Source organism: Mesoplodon bidens (assembly GCF_964165515.1).
Source record: "Mesoplodon bidens genome assembly, chromosome: X".
NCBI classification, from domain to species: domain Eukaryota; kingdom Metazoa; phylum Chordata; class Mammalia; order Artiodactyla; family Ziphiidae; genus Mesoplodon; species Mesoplodon bidens.
Window position 1 is genome coordinate 91,913,225 of NC_138163.1, and position 19,714 is coordinate 91,932,938.

Here is a 19,714-nt window from a genome sequence, read left to right on the forward strand (position 1 = left end):
ATGGTGGAAGAGTAAGATGCGGAGACCACCTTCCTCCCCACAGATACACCAGAAATACATCTACACGTGGAACAACTCCTACAGGACACGTACTGAACACTGGCAGAAGACCTCAGACCTCCCAAAAGGCAAGAAAGGCCCCAAGTACCTGGGTAGGGCAAAAGAAAAAAGAATAAACAGAGACAAAAGGATAGGGACAGGACCTGCACAAGTGGGAGGGAGCTGTGAAGGAGGAAAGGGTTCCACACACTAGGAAACCCCTTCACGGGCAGAGACAGTGGGTGGGGGAGGGAGAAAGCTTCAGAGCCGCAGAGGAGAGCACAGCAACAGGGGTACAGAGGGCAAAGCGGAGAGATTCCCGCACAGAGGATCAGTGCCGACCGGCACTCACCAGCCCAAGAGGCTTGTCTGTTCACCTGCCAGTGCAGGCGGAGCTGGGAGCTGAGGCTCAGGCTTCGGTCGGAGTGCAGGGTGAGGACTGGGGATGGCGGTGTGAACAGGGCCTGCAGGGGTTAGTGCACCACGGCTATCCGGGAGGGAATCTGGGGAAAAGTCTGGACCTGCCCAAGAGGCAAGAAACTTTTTCTTCCCTCTTTGTTTCCTGGTGCACAAGGAGAGGGGATTAAGAGTGCTGCTTAAAAGAGCTCCAGAGACGGGCGTGAGCCACGGCTAAAAGCGTGGACTTTAGAGACGGGCATGAGCCGTTAAGGCTGCTGCTGCCACCACCAAGAAGCCTGTGGGAGAACACAGGTCACTATACACAACCCTGTTCCGGGGAGCCTGTGCAGCCCTCCACTGCCAGGGTCCTGGGATCCAGGGACAACTTCCCTGGGGGAATGCACGGTGTGCCTCAGGCAGGTGCAACGTCATGTTGGCCTCTGCTGCCGCAGGCTCGCCCCGCACTCCGCACCCCTCCATCCCTCCGGCCAGAGTGAGCCAAAGTCATCGAAACAGCTGCTCCTTTAACCCCATCCTGTCTGAGTGAAAAACAGACGCCCTCTGGTGACCTGCATGCAGAGGCAGGGCCAAATCGAAAGCTGCACCCCGGGAGCTGTGTGAACAGCAAAGAGAAAGGGAAATCGCTCCCAGCAGCCTTAGAAGCAGCGGATTAAAGCTCGAAAATCAACTTGATGTACCCTGCATCTGTGGAATACATGAATAGACAGTGAATCATCCCAAAATGAGGAGGTGGACTTTGAGAGCAAGGTTTATTATTTTTCCCCTTTTCCTCTTTTTGTGAGTGTGTATGTGTACGCTTCTGTGTGAGATTTTGCCTGTATAGATTTGCTTCCACCATTTGTCCTAGGGTTCTATCCGTCCGTTTTCTTTTTCTGAAATTTTTTTCTTAATAATTATTTTTATTTTAATAATGTTACTTTATATTATCTTACTTTATTTTATTTTAACTTCTTTCATTCTTTCCTTCCTTCCTTCCACCCTCCCACCCTCACTCCCTCCCTACTTTCTTTCTTTCTATCTCTCTTTCTATCTTTCTTTCTTTCTTTCCTTCCTTCATTTCTTCTTTCTTTTTTCTAAATTTCCTCCCTTTTATTCTGAGCCATGTAGATGAAAGGCTCTTGGTGCTGCAGCCAAGAGTCAGTGCTGTGCCTCTGAGGTGGGAGAGCCAAATTAAGGACACTGGTCCACAAGAAACCTCCCAGCTCCATATAATATCAAATGGCGAAAATCCCCCAGAGATCTGCATCTCAACAACAGCACCCAGCTACACTCAATGACCAGCAAGCTACAGTGCTGAACACCCTATGCCAAAAAACTAGCAAGACAGGAACACAACACCACCCATGAGCAGAGAGGTTGCCTAAAATCATAATAAGTCTACAGACACCCTAAAACACACAAACAGACATGGACCTGCCCACCAGAAAGAAAAGATCCAACCTCATCCACCAGAACACAGGCACTAGTCTCCACCACCATGAAGCCTACACAACCCACTGAGCCAACATTAGCCACTGGGGAGAGACAGCAAAAACAATGGGAACTACGAACCTACAGCCTGCAAGAAGGAGACACTAAACACAGGAAGATAAGCAAAATGAGAAGATAGAAAAACACAGCAGATGAAGGAGCAAGATAAAAAGCCACCAGGCACAAAAAATGAAGAGAAAATAGGCAGTCTACCTGAAAAAGAATTCAGAATAATGATAGTAAAGATGATCCAAAATCTTGCAAATAGAATAGAGAAAATGCAACAAACATTTAACAAGGACCTAGAAGAACTAAAGAGGAAACAAGCAATGATGAACAACACAATAAATTAAGTTAAATATACTCTAGAAGGGATCAATAGCAGAATAACTGAGGCAGAAGAACAGATAAGTGACCTGGAAGATAAAAGAGTAGAAATAACTACTTCAGAGCACAATAAAGAAAAAAAGAATGAAAAGAACTGAGAACAGTCTCAGAGACCTCTGGGACAACAATAAAGGCAACAACATTCAATTTATAGGGGTTCCAGAAGAAGAAGAGAAAAAGAAAGGGACTGAGAAAATATTAGAAGAGATTATAGTTGAAAACTTCCCTAATATGGGAAAGGAAACAGTTAATCAAGTCCTAGAGACACATACAGACTGAAAGTAAGGGGAATTCAAAATATATTCCATGCTAATGGAAACCAAAAGAAAGCTTGAGTAGAAATACTCATATCAGACAAAATAGAATTTAAAATAAACACAATTAGAAGAGACAAATAAGGATACTACATAATGATCAAGGGATCGAACCAAGAAGAACATATAACAATTGTAAATATTTATGCACCCAACATAGGAGCACCTCAATACATGAGGCAAATACTAACAGCCATAAAAGGGGAAATCGAAAGTAACACATTCATAGATGGGGACTTTAACACCCCACTTTCACCAATGGACATATTAGCCAAAATGAAAATAAATAAGGAAACACAAGCTTTAAATGATACACTAAACAAGATGGACTTAATTTAGATTTATAGGACATTCTATCCAAAAACAAAAGAATACACATTTTTCTCAAGTGCTCATGGAACATTCTCCAGAATAGATCATATCTTGGGTCCCAAATCAAGCCTAGGTAAATTTAAGAACATTGAAATTGTATCAAGTATCTTTTCTGACCACAACGCTATGAGACTAGATATCAATTAAAGGAAAAGATCTGTAAAACATACAAACACATGGAGGCTAAACAGTACACTACTCAATAAAGAAGTGATCACGGAAGAAATCAAAGAGGAAATAAAAAAAATACCTAGAAACAAATGACAATAGAGACACGGCGACACAAAACCTATGGGACGCAGCAAAAGCAGTTCTAAGGGGGAAGTTTATAGCAATACAATCCCACCTTAAGAAACAGGAAACATCTCGAGTAAACAACCTGACCCTGCACCTAAAACAATTAGAGAAAGAAGAGCAAAAACCCCCCAAAGTTAGCAGAAGGAAAGAAAACATAAAGATCAGATCAGAAATAAATGAAAAAGAAATCAAGAGAAATGATAGCAAAGATCAATAAAACTAAAAGCTGGTTCTTTGAGAAGATAAACAAAACTGACAAAGCATTAGCCAGACTCATCAGGAAAAAAGGGAGAAGACTCAAATCAATAGAATTAGCAATGAAAAAGGAGAAGTAACAACTGACACTGCAGAAATACAAAAGATCATGAGAGATTACTACAGAAAACTCTATGCCAATAAAATGGACAACCTGGAAGAAATGGACAAATTCATAGAAATGCACAACCTGCCAAGACTGAATAAGGAAGAAATAGAAAATATGAACAGACCAATCACAAGGACTGAAATTGAAACTGTGATAAAAAATCTTCCAACAAACAAAAGCCCAGGACCAGATCGATTCACAGGCGAAATCTATCAAACATCTAGAGAAGAGCTAGCATCCATCCTTCTCAAACTCTTCCAAACAATTTCAGAGGAAGGAATACTCCCAAACTCATTCTACGAGGCCACCATCACCTTGATACCAAAACCAGGCAAGGATGTCACAAAGAAAGAAAACTACACGCCAATATCACTGATGAACATAGATGCAAAAATCCTCAACAAAATACTAGCAAACACAATCCAACAGCACATTAAAAGGATCATACACCATGATGAAGTGGGGTTTATTCCAGGAATGGAAGGATTCTTCAATATACGCATATCAATCAATGTGATACACCATATTAACAAATTGAAGGAGAAAAACCATATGATCATCTCAATAGATGCAGAGAGAGCTTAAGACAAAATTCAACACCCATTTATGATAAAACCACTTCCAGAAAGTAGGCATAGAGGGAACTTTCCTCAACATAATAAAGGCCATATATGACAAAGCCACAGCCAACATCGTCTTCAATGGTGAAAAACTGAAACCATTTCCACTAAGATCAGGAACAAGACAAGGTTGCCCACTCTCACCACTCTTATTCAACATAGTTTTGGAAGTTTTAGCCACAGCAATCAGAGAAGAAAAGGAAATAAAAGGAATCCAAATTGGAAAAGAAGAAGTAAAGCTGTCACTGTTTGCAGATGACATGCTACTATACATAGAGAATCCTAAAGATGTTACCAGAAAACTACTAGAGCTAATCAATGAATTTGGTAAAGTAGCAGGATACAAAATTAATGCACAGAAATCTCTGGCATTCCTGTACACTAATGATGAAAAATCTGAAAATGAAATCAAGGAAACACTCCCATTTACCATTGCAACAAAAAGAATAAAATATCTAGGAATAAACCAAGGAGACAAAAGACCTGTATGCAGAAAATTATAAGACACTGATGAAAGAAATTAAAGATGATACAAATAGATGGAGAGATATACCATGCTCCTGGATTGGAAGAATCAATATTGTGAAAATGACTCTACTACCCAAAGCAATCTACAGATTCAATGTAATCCCTATCAAACTACCACTGGCATTTTTCACAGACCTAGAAAAAAAAATTTCAAAATTTGCTTGGAAAAACAAAAGACCCTGAATAGCCAAATCAATTTTGAGAACAAAAAACGGAGCTGGAGGAATCAGGCTCCCTGACTTCAGACTATACTACAAAGCTACAGTAATCAAGACAGTGTGGTACTGGCACAAAAACAGAAAGATAGATCAATGGAACAGGATAGAAACCCTGGAGATAAACCCACACACATATGGTCACCTTATCTTTGATAAAGGAGACAGGAATGTACAGTGGAGAAAGGACAGCCTCTTCAATAAGTGGTGCTGGGAAAACTGGACAGGGACATGTAAAAGTATGAGATTAGATCATTCCCTAATACCATACACAAAAATAGGCTCAAAATGGATTAAAGACCTAAATATAAGGCCAGGCACTATCAAACTCTTAGAGGAAAACATAGGCAGAACACTCTATGACATAAATCACAGCAAGATCCTTTTGGACCTACCTCCTAGAGAAATGGAAATAAAAACAAAGATAAACAAATGGGACCTAATGAAACTTCAAAGCTTTTGCACAGCAAAGGAAATCATAAACAAGACCAAAACACAACCCTCAGAATGGGAGAAAATATTTGCTACTGAAGCAACTGACAAAGGATTAATCTCCAAAAGGTATAAGTGCTCATGCAGCTCAATAGCAAAAAAACAAACAACCCATTCCAAAAATGGGCAGAAGACCTAAATAGGCATTTCTCCAAAGAAGATATACAGACTGCCAACAAACACATGAAAGAATGCTCAACATCATTAATCATTAGAGAAATGCAAATCAAAACTACAATGAGATATCATCTCACACCAGTCAGAATGGCCATCATTAAAAAATCTAGAAACAATAAATGCTGGAGAGGGTGTGGAGTAAAGGGAACACTCTTGCACTGCTGGTGGGAATGTGAATTTGTACAGCCTCTATGGAGAACAGTATGGAGGTTCCTTAAAAAACTAAAAATAGAACTACCATATGACCCAGCAATCCCACTACTAGGCATATACCCTGAGAAAACCATAATTCAAAAAGAGACATGTACCAAAATATTCATTGCAACTCTATTCACAATAGCCTGGAGATGGAAACAACCTAAGTGTCCATCATGGGATGAATGGATAAAGAAGATGTGGCACATATATACAATGGAATATTACTCAGCCATAAAAAGAAACGAAACTGAGCTATTTGTAATGAGGTGGATAGACCTAGAATCTGTCATACAGAGTGAAGTAAGTCAGAAAGAGAAAGACAAATACCGTATCCTAACACATACATATGGAATTTTTTAAAAAATGTCATGAAGAACCTAAGGGTAAAACGGGAATAAAGACACAGACCTACTTGAGAATGGACTTGAGGATATGGGGAGGGGGAAGGGTAAGCTGTGACAAAGCAAAATAGAAGCATGGACATATATACACTAGCAAACGTAAGGTAGATAGATAGTGGAAAGCAGCCGCAGAGCACAGGGAGATCCGCTCAGTGCATTGTGACTGCCTGGAGGGGTGGGATGAGGAGGGTGGGAGGGAGGGAGACGCAGGAATGAAGGGATGTTTGAACAGATGTACATTTATGACTGATTCACTTTGTTATAAAGCAGAAACTAATAAAAAAATAAAATAAAATAAATAAAAATAAAAAATACAAACACATGGAGGCTAAAAAATACAGTACTTAATAACGAAGTGATCACTGAAGAAATCTAAGTGGAATTAAAAAAAATACCTGGAAACAAATCACAGTGAAGACACGACGACTGAAAACCTATGGGATGCAGTAAAAGCTGTTCTAAGAGGGAAGTTTATAGCAATACAATCCTACCTTAAGAAACAGGAAACATCTAGAGTAAAGAACCTATCCTTGCACCTAAAGGAATTAGAGAAATAATAACAAAAAACCCCAAAGTAAGTAGAAGGAAAGAAATCATAAGAATCATATCAGAAATAAATGAAAAAGAAATGAAAGAAATGATAGAAAAGATCAATAAAACTAAAAGATGGTTCTTTGAGAAGATAAACAAAATTGATAAAACATTAGCCAGACTCATCAAGAAAAAAAAGGAGGAGACCCATATCAATAGAATTAGAAATGAAAAAGGAGAAGTAACAACTGATACTGCAGAAACACAAAAGATCATGAGAGATTACTACAAGCAACTCTATGCCAATAAAATGGACAACGTGGAAGAAATGGACAAATTCTTAGAAATGCACAACCTGCCAAGACTGAATCAGGAAGAAATAGAAAATATGAACAGACCAATCACAAGCACTGAAATTGAAACTGTGATTAAATAATCTTCCAACAAATCAAAGGTCCAGAAGGCTTCACAGGAGAATTCTATCAAATAAATACAGAAGAGCTAACACCTATCCTACATACAAAAAAATAAGCTCAAAATCGTTTAAAGACCTAAATGTAAGGTCAGAAACTATGAAACTCTTAGACGAAAACATAGGCAGAACGCTCTATGACATAAGTCACAGCAAGATCCTTTCTGACCCACCTCCTAGAGAAATGGAAATAAAAACAAAAATAAACACATGGGACCTAATGAAACTTCAAAGCTTTTCTACAGTAAAGGAAACCGTAAACAAGACCAAAAGACAACCATCAGAATGGGAGCAAATATTTGCAAATGTAGCAACTGTAAAAGGATTACTCTCCAAATTTATAAGCAGCTCATGCAGCTCAATAACAACAACAAAAATAAAACCAAACAATCCAATCCAAAAATGGGCAGAAGACCTAAATAGACATTTCTTCAAAGAAGATATACAGACTGCCAACAAACACATTAAAGAATGCTCAACATCATTAATCATTAGAGAAATGCGAATCAAAACTACAATGAGATATCATCTCACACCAGTCAGAATGGCCATCATCAAGAAATCTAGAAACAATAAATGCTGGAGAGGGTGTGGAGAAAAGGGAACACTCTTGCACTGCTGGTGGGAATGTGAGGTGGTACAGCCACTATAGAGAACAGTATGGAGGTTCCTAAAAATATACAAATAGAACTACCATATGACCCAGCAATCCCACTACTGGGCATATACCCTGAGAAAACCATAATTTAAAAAGAGTCATGTACCGGGCTTCCCTGGTGGTGCAGTGGTTGAGAGTCCGCCTGCCAATGCAGGGGACGCGGGTTCGTGCCCCGGTCCGGGAGGATCCCACATGCCGCGGCGCGGCTGGGCCCATGAGCCATGGCCGCTGGGCCTGTGCGTCCAGAGCCTGTGCTCCGCAACGGGAGAGGCCACAACAGTGAGAGGCCCGCGTACCGCAAAAAAAAAAATAAATAAAAAAAAAAAGTCATGTACCAAAATGTACATTGCAGCTCTATTTACAATAGCCCAGAGATGGAAACAACCTAAGTGTCCATCATCGGATGAATGGATAAAGAAGATGTGGCACATATATACAATGGAATATTGCTCAGTCATAAAAAGAAATGAAATTGAGCTATTTTTAATGAGGTAGATGGACCTAGGGTTTGTCATACAAGGTGAAATAAGTGAGAAAGAGAAAGACAAATACCATATGTTACCACATATATATGGAATTTACGGAAAAAAAAATGTCACGTAGAACCTAGGGGTAAGCCAGGAATAAAGACACAGGACTACTAGAGAAAGGACTTGATGATATGGGGAGGGGAACGGTAAGCTGTGATAAAGCGAGAGATTGGCATGGACATATATACACTACCAAACGTAAAATAGATAGCTAGTGGGAAGCAGCCTCATAGCACAGGGAAATCAGCTCGGTGCTTTGTTACCACCTAGAAGGGTGGAATATGGAGGGTGGTAGCAAGGGAGACGCAAAAGGGAAGAGATATGGGAACATACGTATATGTTTAACTGATTCACTTTGTTATAAAGGAGAAACTAACACACCATTGTAAAGCCATTATACTCCAATTAAGATGTAAAAAAAAAGAGAGAGAGAAAACTATCAACAGTTATATGTCAACAAAATGGAAAACGTAGAAGAAATTGACAAATTTGTAGAAACATACAACCTTCCAAACCTGAAGTAGAAAGCAATACAGAACCTAGTCAGACTGATCACTAGTAGTGAAATTAAATTTGTTACCTAAAATACAAACAAAAAAAAATTCCCAGCAAACAAAACTTCATCGTCTGTTGGATTCAAAGGGAAATTCTACCAAACATTTAAAGAAGAGTTAGAGTTTCTCTGGCGGTACAGTGGTTAAGAATCTGCCTGCCAATGTAGGGGACATGGGTTCGAACCCTGATGCGGGAAGATCCCACATGCCACAGAGCAACTAATCCCATGCACCACAACTACTCACCCTGCACTCTAGAGCCCATGAGCCACCACTCCTAAGCCCATGTGTTGCAACTACTGAAGACCATGTGCCTAGAGCCCATACTCTGCAACAAGAGAAGCCACTGCAGTGAGAAGCCCGTGCACCACAATGAAGAGTAGCCCCTGCTTGCTGCAACTAGAGAAAACCTGCACACAATTAATGAAGACCCAATGCAGCCAAAAATAAAATAAGTAAAATAAATTTAAAAAAATAGAGTTAATACCTATTCTTCTGAAACCATACAAAGAATTTTTAGAGGATGGAATATTCCCAAATTCATTATACGAGGCCACCACTACCTGATATCAAAACCAGAAAAAGAAACTATAAAATGAAAATTATGCACCAATATCTCTGATGAATATAGATGTAAAACTCCTGAACAAAATATTAGCAAACCGAATCCAACAGTACATAAAAAGGATCTATGATGAAGTGGGACTTATTCCAGGGTTGCAAGAATGGTTCAATATGTGCAAATCAATCAAAACCAATTAACAAAAAGAAGAATAAAAATCATGAGATCATCTGAATAAGCACTGAAGAAGCACTTGACAAAATCAGCATCTATTTATAATAAAAACTCTCAAAAAGTGAGCATAGAGGGAATATACCTCACCATAATAAAGGCAAGCCTACAGTTAACATCATACTCAATGATGAAAAGATGAAAGCTTTTTCTCTAATACAGTGGTCCCCAACCTTTTTGGCACCAGGGCAGTTTCATGGAAGACAATTTTTCCATGGACTGGGGTGGTGCAGATGTTTTCGGTATGATTCAAGTGCATTACATTTATTGTGCACTTTACTTCTATTATTATAACATTGTAATATATAATGAAATAATTACACAACTCACCATAATGCAGAATCAGTAGGAGCCCTGAGTTTGTTTACACTTGCCACTCATTGATAGGGTTTTGATATGAGTCTGCAAGCAATTGATTTATTATGGTCTCTGTGCAGTCAAACCATTCTGCTAATGATAATCTGTATTTGAAGCCACTCCCCAGCTCCCTAGCATCATTGTCTCAGCTCCATCTCAGATAACCAGGCATAGATTATCATAAGGAGTGTGCAACCTAGATCCCTCGTATGCACAGTTCACAGTAGGTTTCGTGCTCCAATGAGACCCTAAGGCCACCACTGATATGACAGGAGAAGGAGCTCAGGCAGTAATGCTAGTGATGGGGAGCAGCTGTAAATACAGATGAAGCTTCACTTGCTTGCCCACTGCTTGCCTCCTGCTGTGCAGCTTGGTTCCTAACAGGCCACAGACCAGTACCAGTCAGTGGCCCGGGGGTTGGGACTTCTGCTCTAATACAAAGAACAAGATTAGCATGCCCATTATTGCCACTTTTGCTCAACATAGTATTGGAAATTCATGTTAGAGAAGTTAAACAAGAAAAAGAAGTAAAAGGCATCCAAATTGGAAGAGAGGAAGTAAAACTCACTATTTGCAGATGACATAGAAAACCTGAGGTTTATACCCAAAAGCTATTAGAACTGATAAATGATTTCAGTAAAGTTACAGGATACAAGATTAATATACAGAAATCTGTAGATTTTCTATACACTAATAATGAACTAGAAGAAATATAAATTAAGGAAACCATCCCATTTACAATCACATCAAAAAGAATAAAATACCTAGGAATAAACTTAATCAAGGAGATGAAAGACCTATACTCTAAAACTATAAAACATTGATAAAGAAATTTGAAAATAATACAAAAAATGGAAATATATTCCATGTTCTTGGATTTGAAGAATTAATATTGTTAAAATATCAATACCACCCAAAGCAATCTACAGATTTAATGCAATCCCTATCCAAATACCCATGACATTTTTCACCGATCTAGAACTAGTAATCCTAAAATTTATATGGAACAACAAAAGACCCTGAATAGCAAAAGCAATCATCAAAAAAAAAAAAAAAGAATGAAACTGAAATTGTCATGCTACCTGACTTTAGACTGTACTACAAAGCTACAGTAATCCAAACAGATTGGTACTGGCACAAAAACAGACACATAGATCAGTGGAACAGAACAGAGAGCCCAGAAATTAACCCATATACATATAGTCAATTAATCCATGACAAAGGGCACAAAAATGTACAATGAGGAAAAGACAGTCTCTTCAGTAAGTGGTGCTGGGAAAACTGGACAGCTACATATAAAAGAATGAAGGGCTTCCCTGGTGGCGCAGTGGTTGAGAGTCCGCCTGCCGATGCAGGGGACACGGGTTCGTGCCCCTATCCCGGAAGATCCCACATGCCGTGGAGCGGCTGGGCCCGCGAGCCATGGCCGCGGGGCCTGTGTGTCCGGAGCCTGTGCTCCGCAACGGGAGAGGCCACAGCAGTGAGAGGCCCGCGTACAGCAAAAAAAAAAAAAAAAAAAAAAAGAATGAAATAAAGCATTTTCTAACACCATATAAAAATAAAATCAAAATATATTAAAGACCTAAATTTAATACCATAAACCATAAAACGTCTAGAAGAAAGCATAAGGGGGACACTCTTTGACATAATTTGTAGCAATACTTTTTTTGGATCTGTCTCCGCAGGCAAAGGAAACAAAACAAAAATAAATCGATGGGACCTAATTAAACTTAGCAGCTTTTGCACAGCCAAGGAAACCATCTACAAAATGAAAAGGCAACCTACTGAATGGGAGAAAATATCTTCAAACAGTATGTCAAATAAGGTGTAAAATCATATATATATATATATATATATATATATATATATATACATATTTTATTTTTTTGACAGTGAATATAGTTAATATTTTATAATAACTTTAAGTGGAGTATAATCTATAAGAAATATTGGATCAGTACGTTGTACACCAGAACTTAATATGTATTGTAAATCAACTATAATTTTTTTTTTAAATGTCAAACTCATTGAAACAGAGTATAGAATCTTGCTAACCAGGGTTTGAGGTGGGGATATGGGGAAATGTTGGTCTGGGGTACAAATTTCAGTTCTGCAAGATAAATAAGTCCTAGAAATCTAATGTACAACAATGTGACTGTAGTTAACAATATTGTATACTTGAAATTTGCTAAGAGGATGTATCTTAGGTGTTCTCACGAGAAACACACACATACACACAAGGTAACTTTGTGGGGTGATGGACGGGTTAATCAGTTTGTTTGTGGTGAATATTTCAGAATGTATACATATCAAATCACCCATTTTTATATCTTAAATATCAACAATTTTAATTTTCAACTATAAAGTTGTAGGAGAAAAAGTATAAATTAAGACAGAAAGCCTAACTGTGTGGAAGTGAGACTGGAATTGAAAGGATACAAATAATAGCTCACATTTATTGAGAGTTTACTATATGTCAGACAGTATTCTAAGTGTTTGAACTATTAATATTCCCAGATAAGGAAACTGAGGCAAAGAAAGGTGAAGTAACTTTCAGCTAATGAGTGATGGACTGGGATGTCAAATTCAGGCAGTGTAGTTTCACAGTGTATGCTCTTGGCTATTATGTTTACATCCTCAATAAATGAGCTATTTGAAGAGAGAAATAATAGAAGTTTAGAAACACATAACTGGGGGCACAGAGAATGTTAAGAATCAGTCGTTATGTGAATGGGTGATGCTGTTATTAAAAACTGGGGCTTAATTGTATGTTAAATGGAAATTGTTGTATCTGTACTTTCTGCTTTGCATGATTGTAAGCTCAAAAGAGATGAAGGGCTGCATTGCATACTAGAGGTGGTATCCAGATAATCTAGAGCCTCATGGCTCTCTGCTGAGAATATCTACCAGAGACAAGGATATCACTCTCTGGAACCCCTCGCAATGAATCCCAATCTTTAGAGTGCAATAAAGCAGGCATTTCTTCATCTCTCTTAGTTCCAAAGAACCTGTGGAATACCAGTAATAGAAAAAAAGTATACCCAGGTTGCATACCAAGGTTGGGTTCTATACAAACTCTAATACAGTATATGTTTACAAGAAAAGAGTTCCCCTTCCTAGTCCAGGGTGTCCAAATCTCACTTCTGAGCTGGAGATGAATGGGGATGAGGAGTCTTCAAGGAGAGGGTACAAACTGATGACTGAAAAGCTATTTCTGGCCCATAGGCAGGTTTCTTTGAATCTGTGGTGTTATAAAATTTGCTTAATTACATGCCAACATTCAAAATCTAGGATGTTTCACATAAAAATCATGATTCTTTTTAATTTGGGAGATTTGGTAATACTTATTTGGAGTTGAGTGATAGTTATGCTTCAGATGGGGCAATTTGCTCACTCCCCCAGCCCCTGCCCTCAGCCCCCAGGTCTGCTTTACTTATTCTTTCTAATGCCCTCCTTTCATTTCTAATGAGAACAAAGATATGTTATAGGTTGGTAAATGATGCTGAGCTCCAAAAGCCTGCTTTAATTTCACTGTACTTTTCAATACTCAATAAAACTTGTGGGGCTCTGGTAGCAAGGGAGGGAGTCTTATCTGCCTTAATCTTTTTATAAATGTTATGACTTCCCAATCAGGAAGACCTACAGGTGCTCAATGGGAATGATAACTATTCAGAAGACACCAGGTTTAGTGTTTTCTTAGGCTGGTCTCATGAAAGATACCGTAGAGTAGAAACAAGACATAGGGGTAAAAGCCATGAATGGAACCTGTGCCAATGAGTATAAATAGATCAACCTCTGTTTCAAGACTTTCTTCTCTTCCTGTCACTCAGAGACTGTGTGTGTGTGTGTGTGTGTGTGTTGGGGGTAGGGTGGAAGTGGGCAGACCTGTATGGATTCTTCGGTGGGCTTTCAGGTGAGAGCTTTTGGTGTACACTTTGCTGCATCCCGCAAAGTCACACTGGTGAATCCGTCTTCTCTTCAAGTCAAGGGACTCTTCTCCCTGTATTTGGCTCATTGCTGCTGGTCTGAGCAAAGAAAGAGAGATAAGGCCAAATAGTGATTTTAAAGTGGAGGCTAAATAAATGGACTTACATATAATGGGATCACCGGATACATGCATTTAATTTATGCAAATTTAATACCATCCCCCCCAATAATTGAAATAGCTCAAGCAATTCCCTCAACTAAGCCATTCTGCTCAGTAAATGCAGGTCCCACAAGGTGGTAATGTTTCTTTGGGTGGTTTCTGTTCCCAAGCAGTATGAGCAGTTCACTCTAATAAGCTTCATTCTTAGGTTTAAAGAAATGTATTTTTCATCCAACATGGTTGCTAAAACACAAACCAATGATAAGGTTGCTTTAAACTTACAGAGAGAAAGAGAATGCAACTGTACTTTATAGGAAATTTGTAAATTTTCCAAGGGTAAAAACTGATGATCTAAAATTAAAACATTATTGTGTCATAACATCCATGTCCATGCACATGTGTGCATACAAGCTCATACCTTCACTGAAAAGGCAGTTTACCTATATTTTGTTGTCCTCAAATTCTTACTATTGTGTCTGAGAACTTGTTCCACTTTTACCACAGACACACACACACAGACAGACTTGAAGTAAAGATAAAAGTACTTACTCTTGTACCTGAAAACCCTGTAAGGCTGAGGATCCACTCTCAATTGTACTCTCCTCACTGTCACTTGGGATCTCCAGTGGAGACATGGAGGTGGGGTCAACTTTAACTAAAAGCAAAGAAAAGGAGCAGTGTGGGCTACAAATATATGAGCCTCTAATCATTTTCAGGATTCCCAGTTTGGCCCACAATGAAAAGTATCAGCAAGATAGAGAAATAAAGAAAAAGCAAAGATGGAAGAAGTACATTTATACGGAAGGAAGAGAAGAGCATTTAAAATTTTAGCAGAGCAGGATAAAGAAATTCCTTTGAGGGAAGGGTAGTGTGGAGCACTCTCACTAGAATGAGCTTCTCTAGGATAGTGAGTAAGATAAGATAGTGGGTTTCTCTAGGATAAGGTCTGGGTATGATTCAACTCCCTATCTCGAGGACCAAAGACAGTGTCTGTTGAAAAGTCAGGTTCAATTTGTATTTGTTGAATCAAACTCTAAATAGTTCCCTGGCTGTCCTCAGATCAATGCCTAGGCTCATGCTAGAGGTGAGAACATCCCCTTTGGCTTTTGTGTTCCTTAATGGAAACACAGAATGAGATGAGACACATAATGAATGTCTAGTAGGTGCTTGATACATGTTAATGTCCTCCCCTTCCACCTATGTTGGCAGAAGCCCTTAAATATTTATTGTCAACCAATGGTGTTTCTGACGCCTAACAAAACTCAGTCAGATGGTCAGACATCTCCTAGATCTAGTGAAAGCTTCAAAATTTCTATATAGAAGAAACTTAAGGGTGGCAATAAAGTTGGGGATGGGGAGTATTTGGCTAGTGCAGTCACCTCCATACATTGTGTATCATTCACTAAAATGTTTTAAGCATATAGCTGTGTCTGTGTCTCTGCATGCATATGTGTGTGTTTATGATATAAATGTACTAGCATCCTAAAATGTTGTGTGCAATATAAAAAATAAACAAAATAACATGTAAAGGGTGAGACAATACCAATAGAAGTTTTGATGTTTTCTTTTTGTGCTCCAAATACTTTGTGCAATACCCCCTTTGTCCCCCACCAAGGTGTAAGCATACCATTTGGAGACCACTGTGCTAATGGTCTTAGCTTGAAACTACATTGAACACCTTAAAATTTATTCCGTTTATTTAAAATGGTTCTGATGGACTGATGGATATTATGGTGGGGGCGGAATTCAAAGTCCATCAAACCATCCCTTGGTGTTACCACTGCCTTGATATCAGCAAATTCTCACACAAAGAATTTTATTTTCCCATTTCCTGTTTTGTTTGGCTCTCTCCCTATATGAAAGTTGATAATTGTATTTTAAATAACCCCCTCAGGGGATCTCAAAAACAAGATTGTTATGAATACTTATAATTACCACAATTAACCACTAATCGATAACGGCATTTTTATTCAAAAGAACCCGGCGCAGTCTCAGCAACTTGATGCTTAGTATGTCATTCTCCTACATTTAGTGAGGGAAAGATCACAAGGCATGGCATTGAATTTCAAAGGTAGAAAACTCTTAGAAAGTTTTTTTTTACACTGAGCTGAAATCTGGTTCCTAGTCATTTCCACCCACTTATCTCCCCTTTGGTATTTTTAATTCATGCTAAACATTTATCATCTCCTTTCTGACATGGGTTTTAGTCCTCTCACCATCTTAATCTTTCTCCTCTGATTATACTCCAATTTCCCAACATCCTTCCTAAAGTTGCACATCCAAAACTGCTTGTAATTCTACAGATGCTGTGAAGATAAATATCTTGAACCACTTCAAGAAGCCATATAATTTTCTTCCATCATTCTCCATTACAAACTAGATATGTCTCTAGGAGGGGAACTGGGTAGCTGGGGGATAGTGGTGAAGGGGAGATAAACATAGCTTTCTGAATTCTGAACGTATTTTAAAAATAAGTAAAAAGTAAGATTACAGCATATGAACTCTCTCCTGGAAACAATTTCAAGTTTGTTCATCACATTATTTGTTACAAGACAACTACTATCTACCACTGTGCTCTCTGGAGATGCACAAAGAAAAATAGGATGGAGTCTTGTCCTGGAGAAATTTACAATTCAGTTGGGAAGAATGCCCATAAATTTGTGATACAGGCATGTAAAAAAGTAACATGGAATGTGATAGATGCCAGATGAGGTGGAACACAGGAAAGATGGCAAAATTTCAAAGAAAACTATTTTACCTGTAGGGAAGAGAAAAGGTACAGTGCTGGGAGAGGCTGAGAGATAAGGCTGGCTATGTATATAGGGCTAGAAACATTCTCAACTTTTCTACCAAAGCATTCCTAATGGCATAGAAGACTAAACACATCCTCCTGGAAAGTCCCAGTGTAGTTGCTTTAGTAGCTTAAACTATTTTTGAAGGTCATGTTTTAAAATATTATTCAAATATTATATTTTTCTCTTTAATAAAACCATATTTTAAAAATATAAAATGTTTTAAATTACTTACTGTCAAATAATAGAGAGGTTCCAGGAAGAAAAATAGTATTTCACGCAAAGATATGTATACTCCAGTTTGAGAAACGTGGGCTAAATGAAAAAGATTCTTTGTACATTTGTAAGCATTGAAGAGACACGATAAAAACAGTATTTATGAAAAATTTCTCTTAAAGCTGCATGCAAGAATAATTGGAAACGAAATAGGAGATAGGGTATTCAAAAAGGGAATAGATGAAGGAAGGTAAGGTCCATCAAAGGGGCAGATTGATGCTCACCTGATCCAGCATTTTTGCCATCTCCTCCAATGAGTGGGACTGTAATGGCTGCAGGGCTCCCGTCTGCAGGCAAAGTAGTATACACCATGGGCAGCGATTGCACCATCACTGGGATGGCCTTCAGGCTACCCATCTTATTTGGCAGATTGACTGAGGGGATGGTGTGAATCACATGTAAGATCTGCTGACCACCAGTGCCCTGAGAGGAGGCCAGGATAGAGCCTGGAGTCAGAACAGTAGGGATGTTTGCTGAAGTGCCTGTGTCTGATGTTGAAGTGGATACTACAAGAGTCTGGGAAGCAGACTGTGGCTTGGGAGGACGTATTGGAGCTTGCAGCATACTGGCAGGCTGAAGAGGAGACTTTGGCTTGTGAAAGGAGAGGTCAACTGGTTCCACCTGGGGCAGGTTGAAATCATTAGCCAGAAGTTCTTCTGGGGGCTCAATCTTGATGTCATTTAACAGTGCTGGGTTCTCCATGGGGTTGGCATCCAGGAGTGGTGGAGATGTCATATTACCTCTGTCTGCTGCCTTAAGGGAATCTCTAATTTTAACAGGGCCAGTGACCTAAAATAAATACATAAACAAATGAGAGATGCAAACAGTGAGTGTTAGTACCCTGAAGAAGAGAGATGTGAGCAATGAAAGAAAGAAATCTCTATTCTGTTGTCATGGACAGAATATACAGGGAGTCGAGAAAAATAAGGCAAGAGGAAAAAGTAAAACAAGGGTAAAGAGGAAAAAAGAGGGAAACTTTATTGAGTACCAGCATCAGGCACTGTATAAGGCAATTGATACAAATTATTTCATTTAAACTTTATAATAATTCTGCAAGATTAATTAGAATCAACACATCTGAGTATCCACTATTAGTACTGTGTTAAGCTCAGTGAGGGCACAAATGAATAAGGTATAGCCACGAAGTACGTACTAATATACCAACTACAATGATAGAATAATATGAGTTGCTTATAAGTCATAACATAATAAGTGAAGCAGCAGATATACAAGCAAGGAATTTTAGAAAAAGAAAAGGGAATGATTCATTCTGTCTAGAAGATCAGGGAAGGTTTCAAGGAGAAAGTGATATTTCAGATGAGTCTTAGAGAATTAATAGAAGTTCTGTAAGAAGACAAAGGTAAAAAAAAATTTCCATCTACAGAGACATAACAACAAACAATATGCTTAGGGAATAATGATGCAGTACAGTCAGTTGTATTAAATGCAAAATCTAACTGTGCAACTTTTAAATTTAAAAATACTAATTAAGGGACTTCCCTGGTGGTCCAGTGGTTAAGACTCTGTGCTTCCAATACAGGGGGCGCAGGTTTGATTCCTGGTCGGGGAACTAAGATCCCACATGCAGCATGGCCAAAAAGTAAATACTAATTAAATGATCACTTTATAGGTAATATATAAAATAATATAAAACCTCAACCTAATTACAATTTTTCTGAGTTCCATGAATTCAAAGATCAAGGATATTCCCAATTAAAAAATGGGTAGAAGGGAACAATCATCAATAGGAAGACACTGGAACTCACCAAAAAAGATACCCCACATCCAAAGACAAAGGAGAAGCCCCAGTGAGATGGTAGGAGGGGAACAATCACAATAAAATCAAATCCCATAGTTGCTGGATGGGTGACTAACAAACCAGAGAACATTTATACCACAGAAGTCCACCCACTGGAGTGGAGGTTCTGAGCCCCACGTAAGGCTTCCCAACCTGGGGGTCTGGCAAGAGGAGGAGGACTTCTTAGAGAATCAGACTTTGAAGGCTAGCGGGATTTGATTGCAGGACTTCGACAGGACTAGGGGAAAGAGAGACTCCACTCTTGGAGGGCACACACAGGGTGGTGTGTGTGTTGGGACCCAAACGAGGGAGCAGTGACCCCATGGGAGACAGAACCAGACCTGCCTGCTGGTGTTGGAGGGTCTCCTGCAGAGGCAGGGGGTGGCTGTGTCTCACCGTGAGGACAAGGACATTGGCAGCAGAATTTCTGGGAAATACTCCTTGGTGTGAGCCCTCACAGAGTCCGCCATTAGCCCGAACAAAGAGTCCGGGTAGGCTCCAGTGTTGGGTCGCCTCAGGCCAAACAACCGACAGAGAGGGAACCCAGCCCCACCCATCAGCAGACAAGTAGA

The 19,714-nt window shown here is 39.2% G+C and overlaps 1 protein-coding gene across 9 annotated transcripts in view; it reads right to left on the reverse strand.

Moving 5' to 3' along the window:
• KLF8 (KLF transcription factor 8) overlaps positions 1-19,714 on the reverse strand; it is a 369,132-nt gene that overhangs the window by 24,917 nt on the left and 324,501 nt on the right. For all 9 annotated transcript variants that reach the window (XM_081223213.1, XM_081223212.1, XM_081223211.1 and 6 more), the window contains 3 exons: positions 17,569-18,133; positions 14,826-14,931; positions 14,075-14,214 (listed from right to left, as the gene is read on the reverse strand). In XM_081223213.1, the coding sequence (XP_081079339.1) occupies positions 14,075-14,214; positions 14,826-14,931; positions 17,569-18,133 (811 nt within the window). The remainder of the gene's footprint in view (positions 1-14,074; positions 14,215-14,825; positions 14,932-17,568; positions 18,134-19,714) is intronic.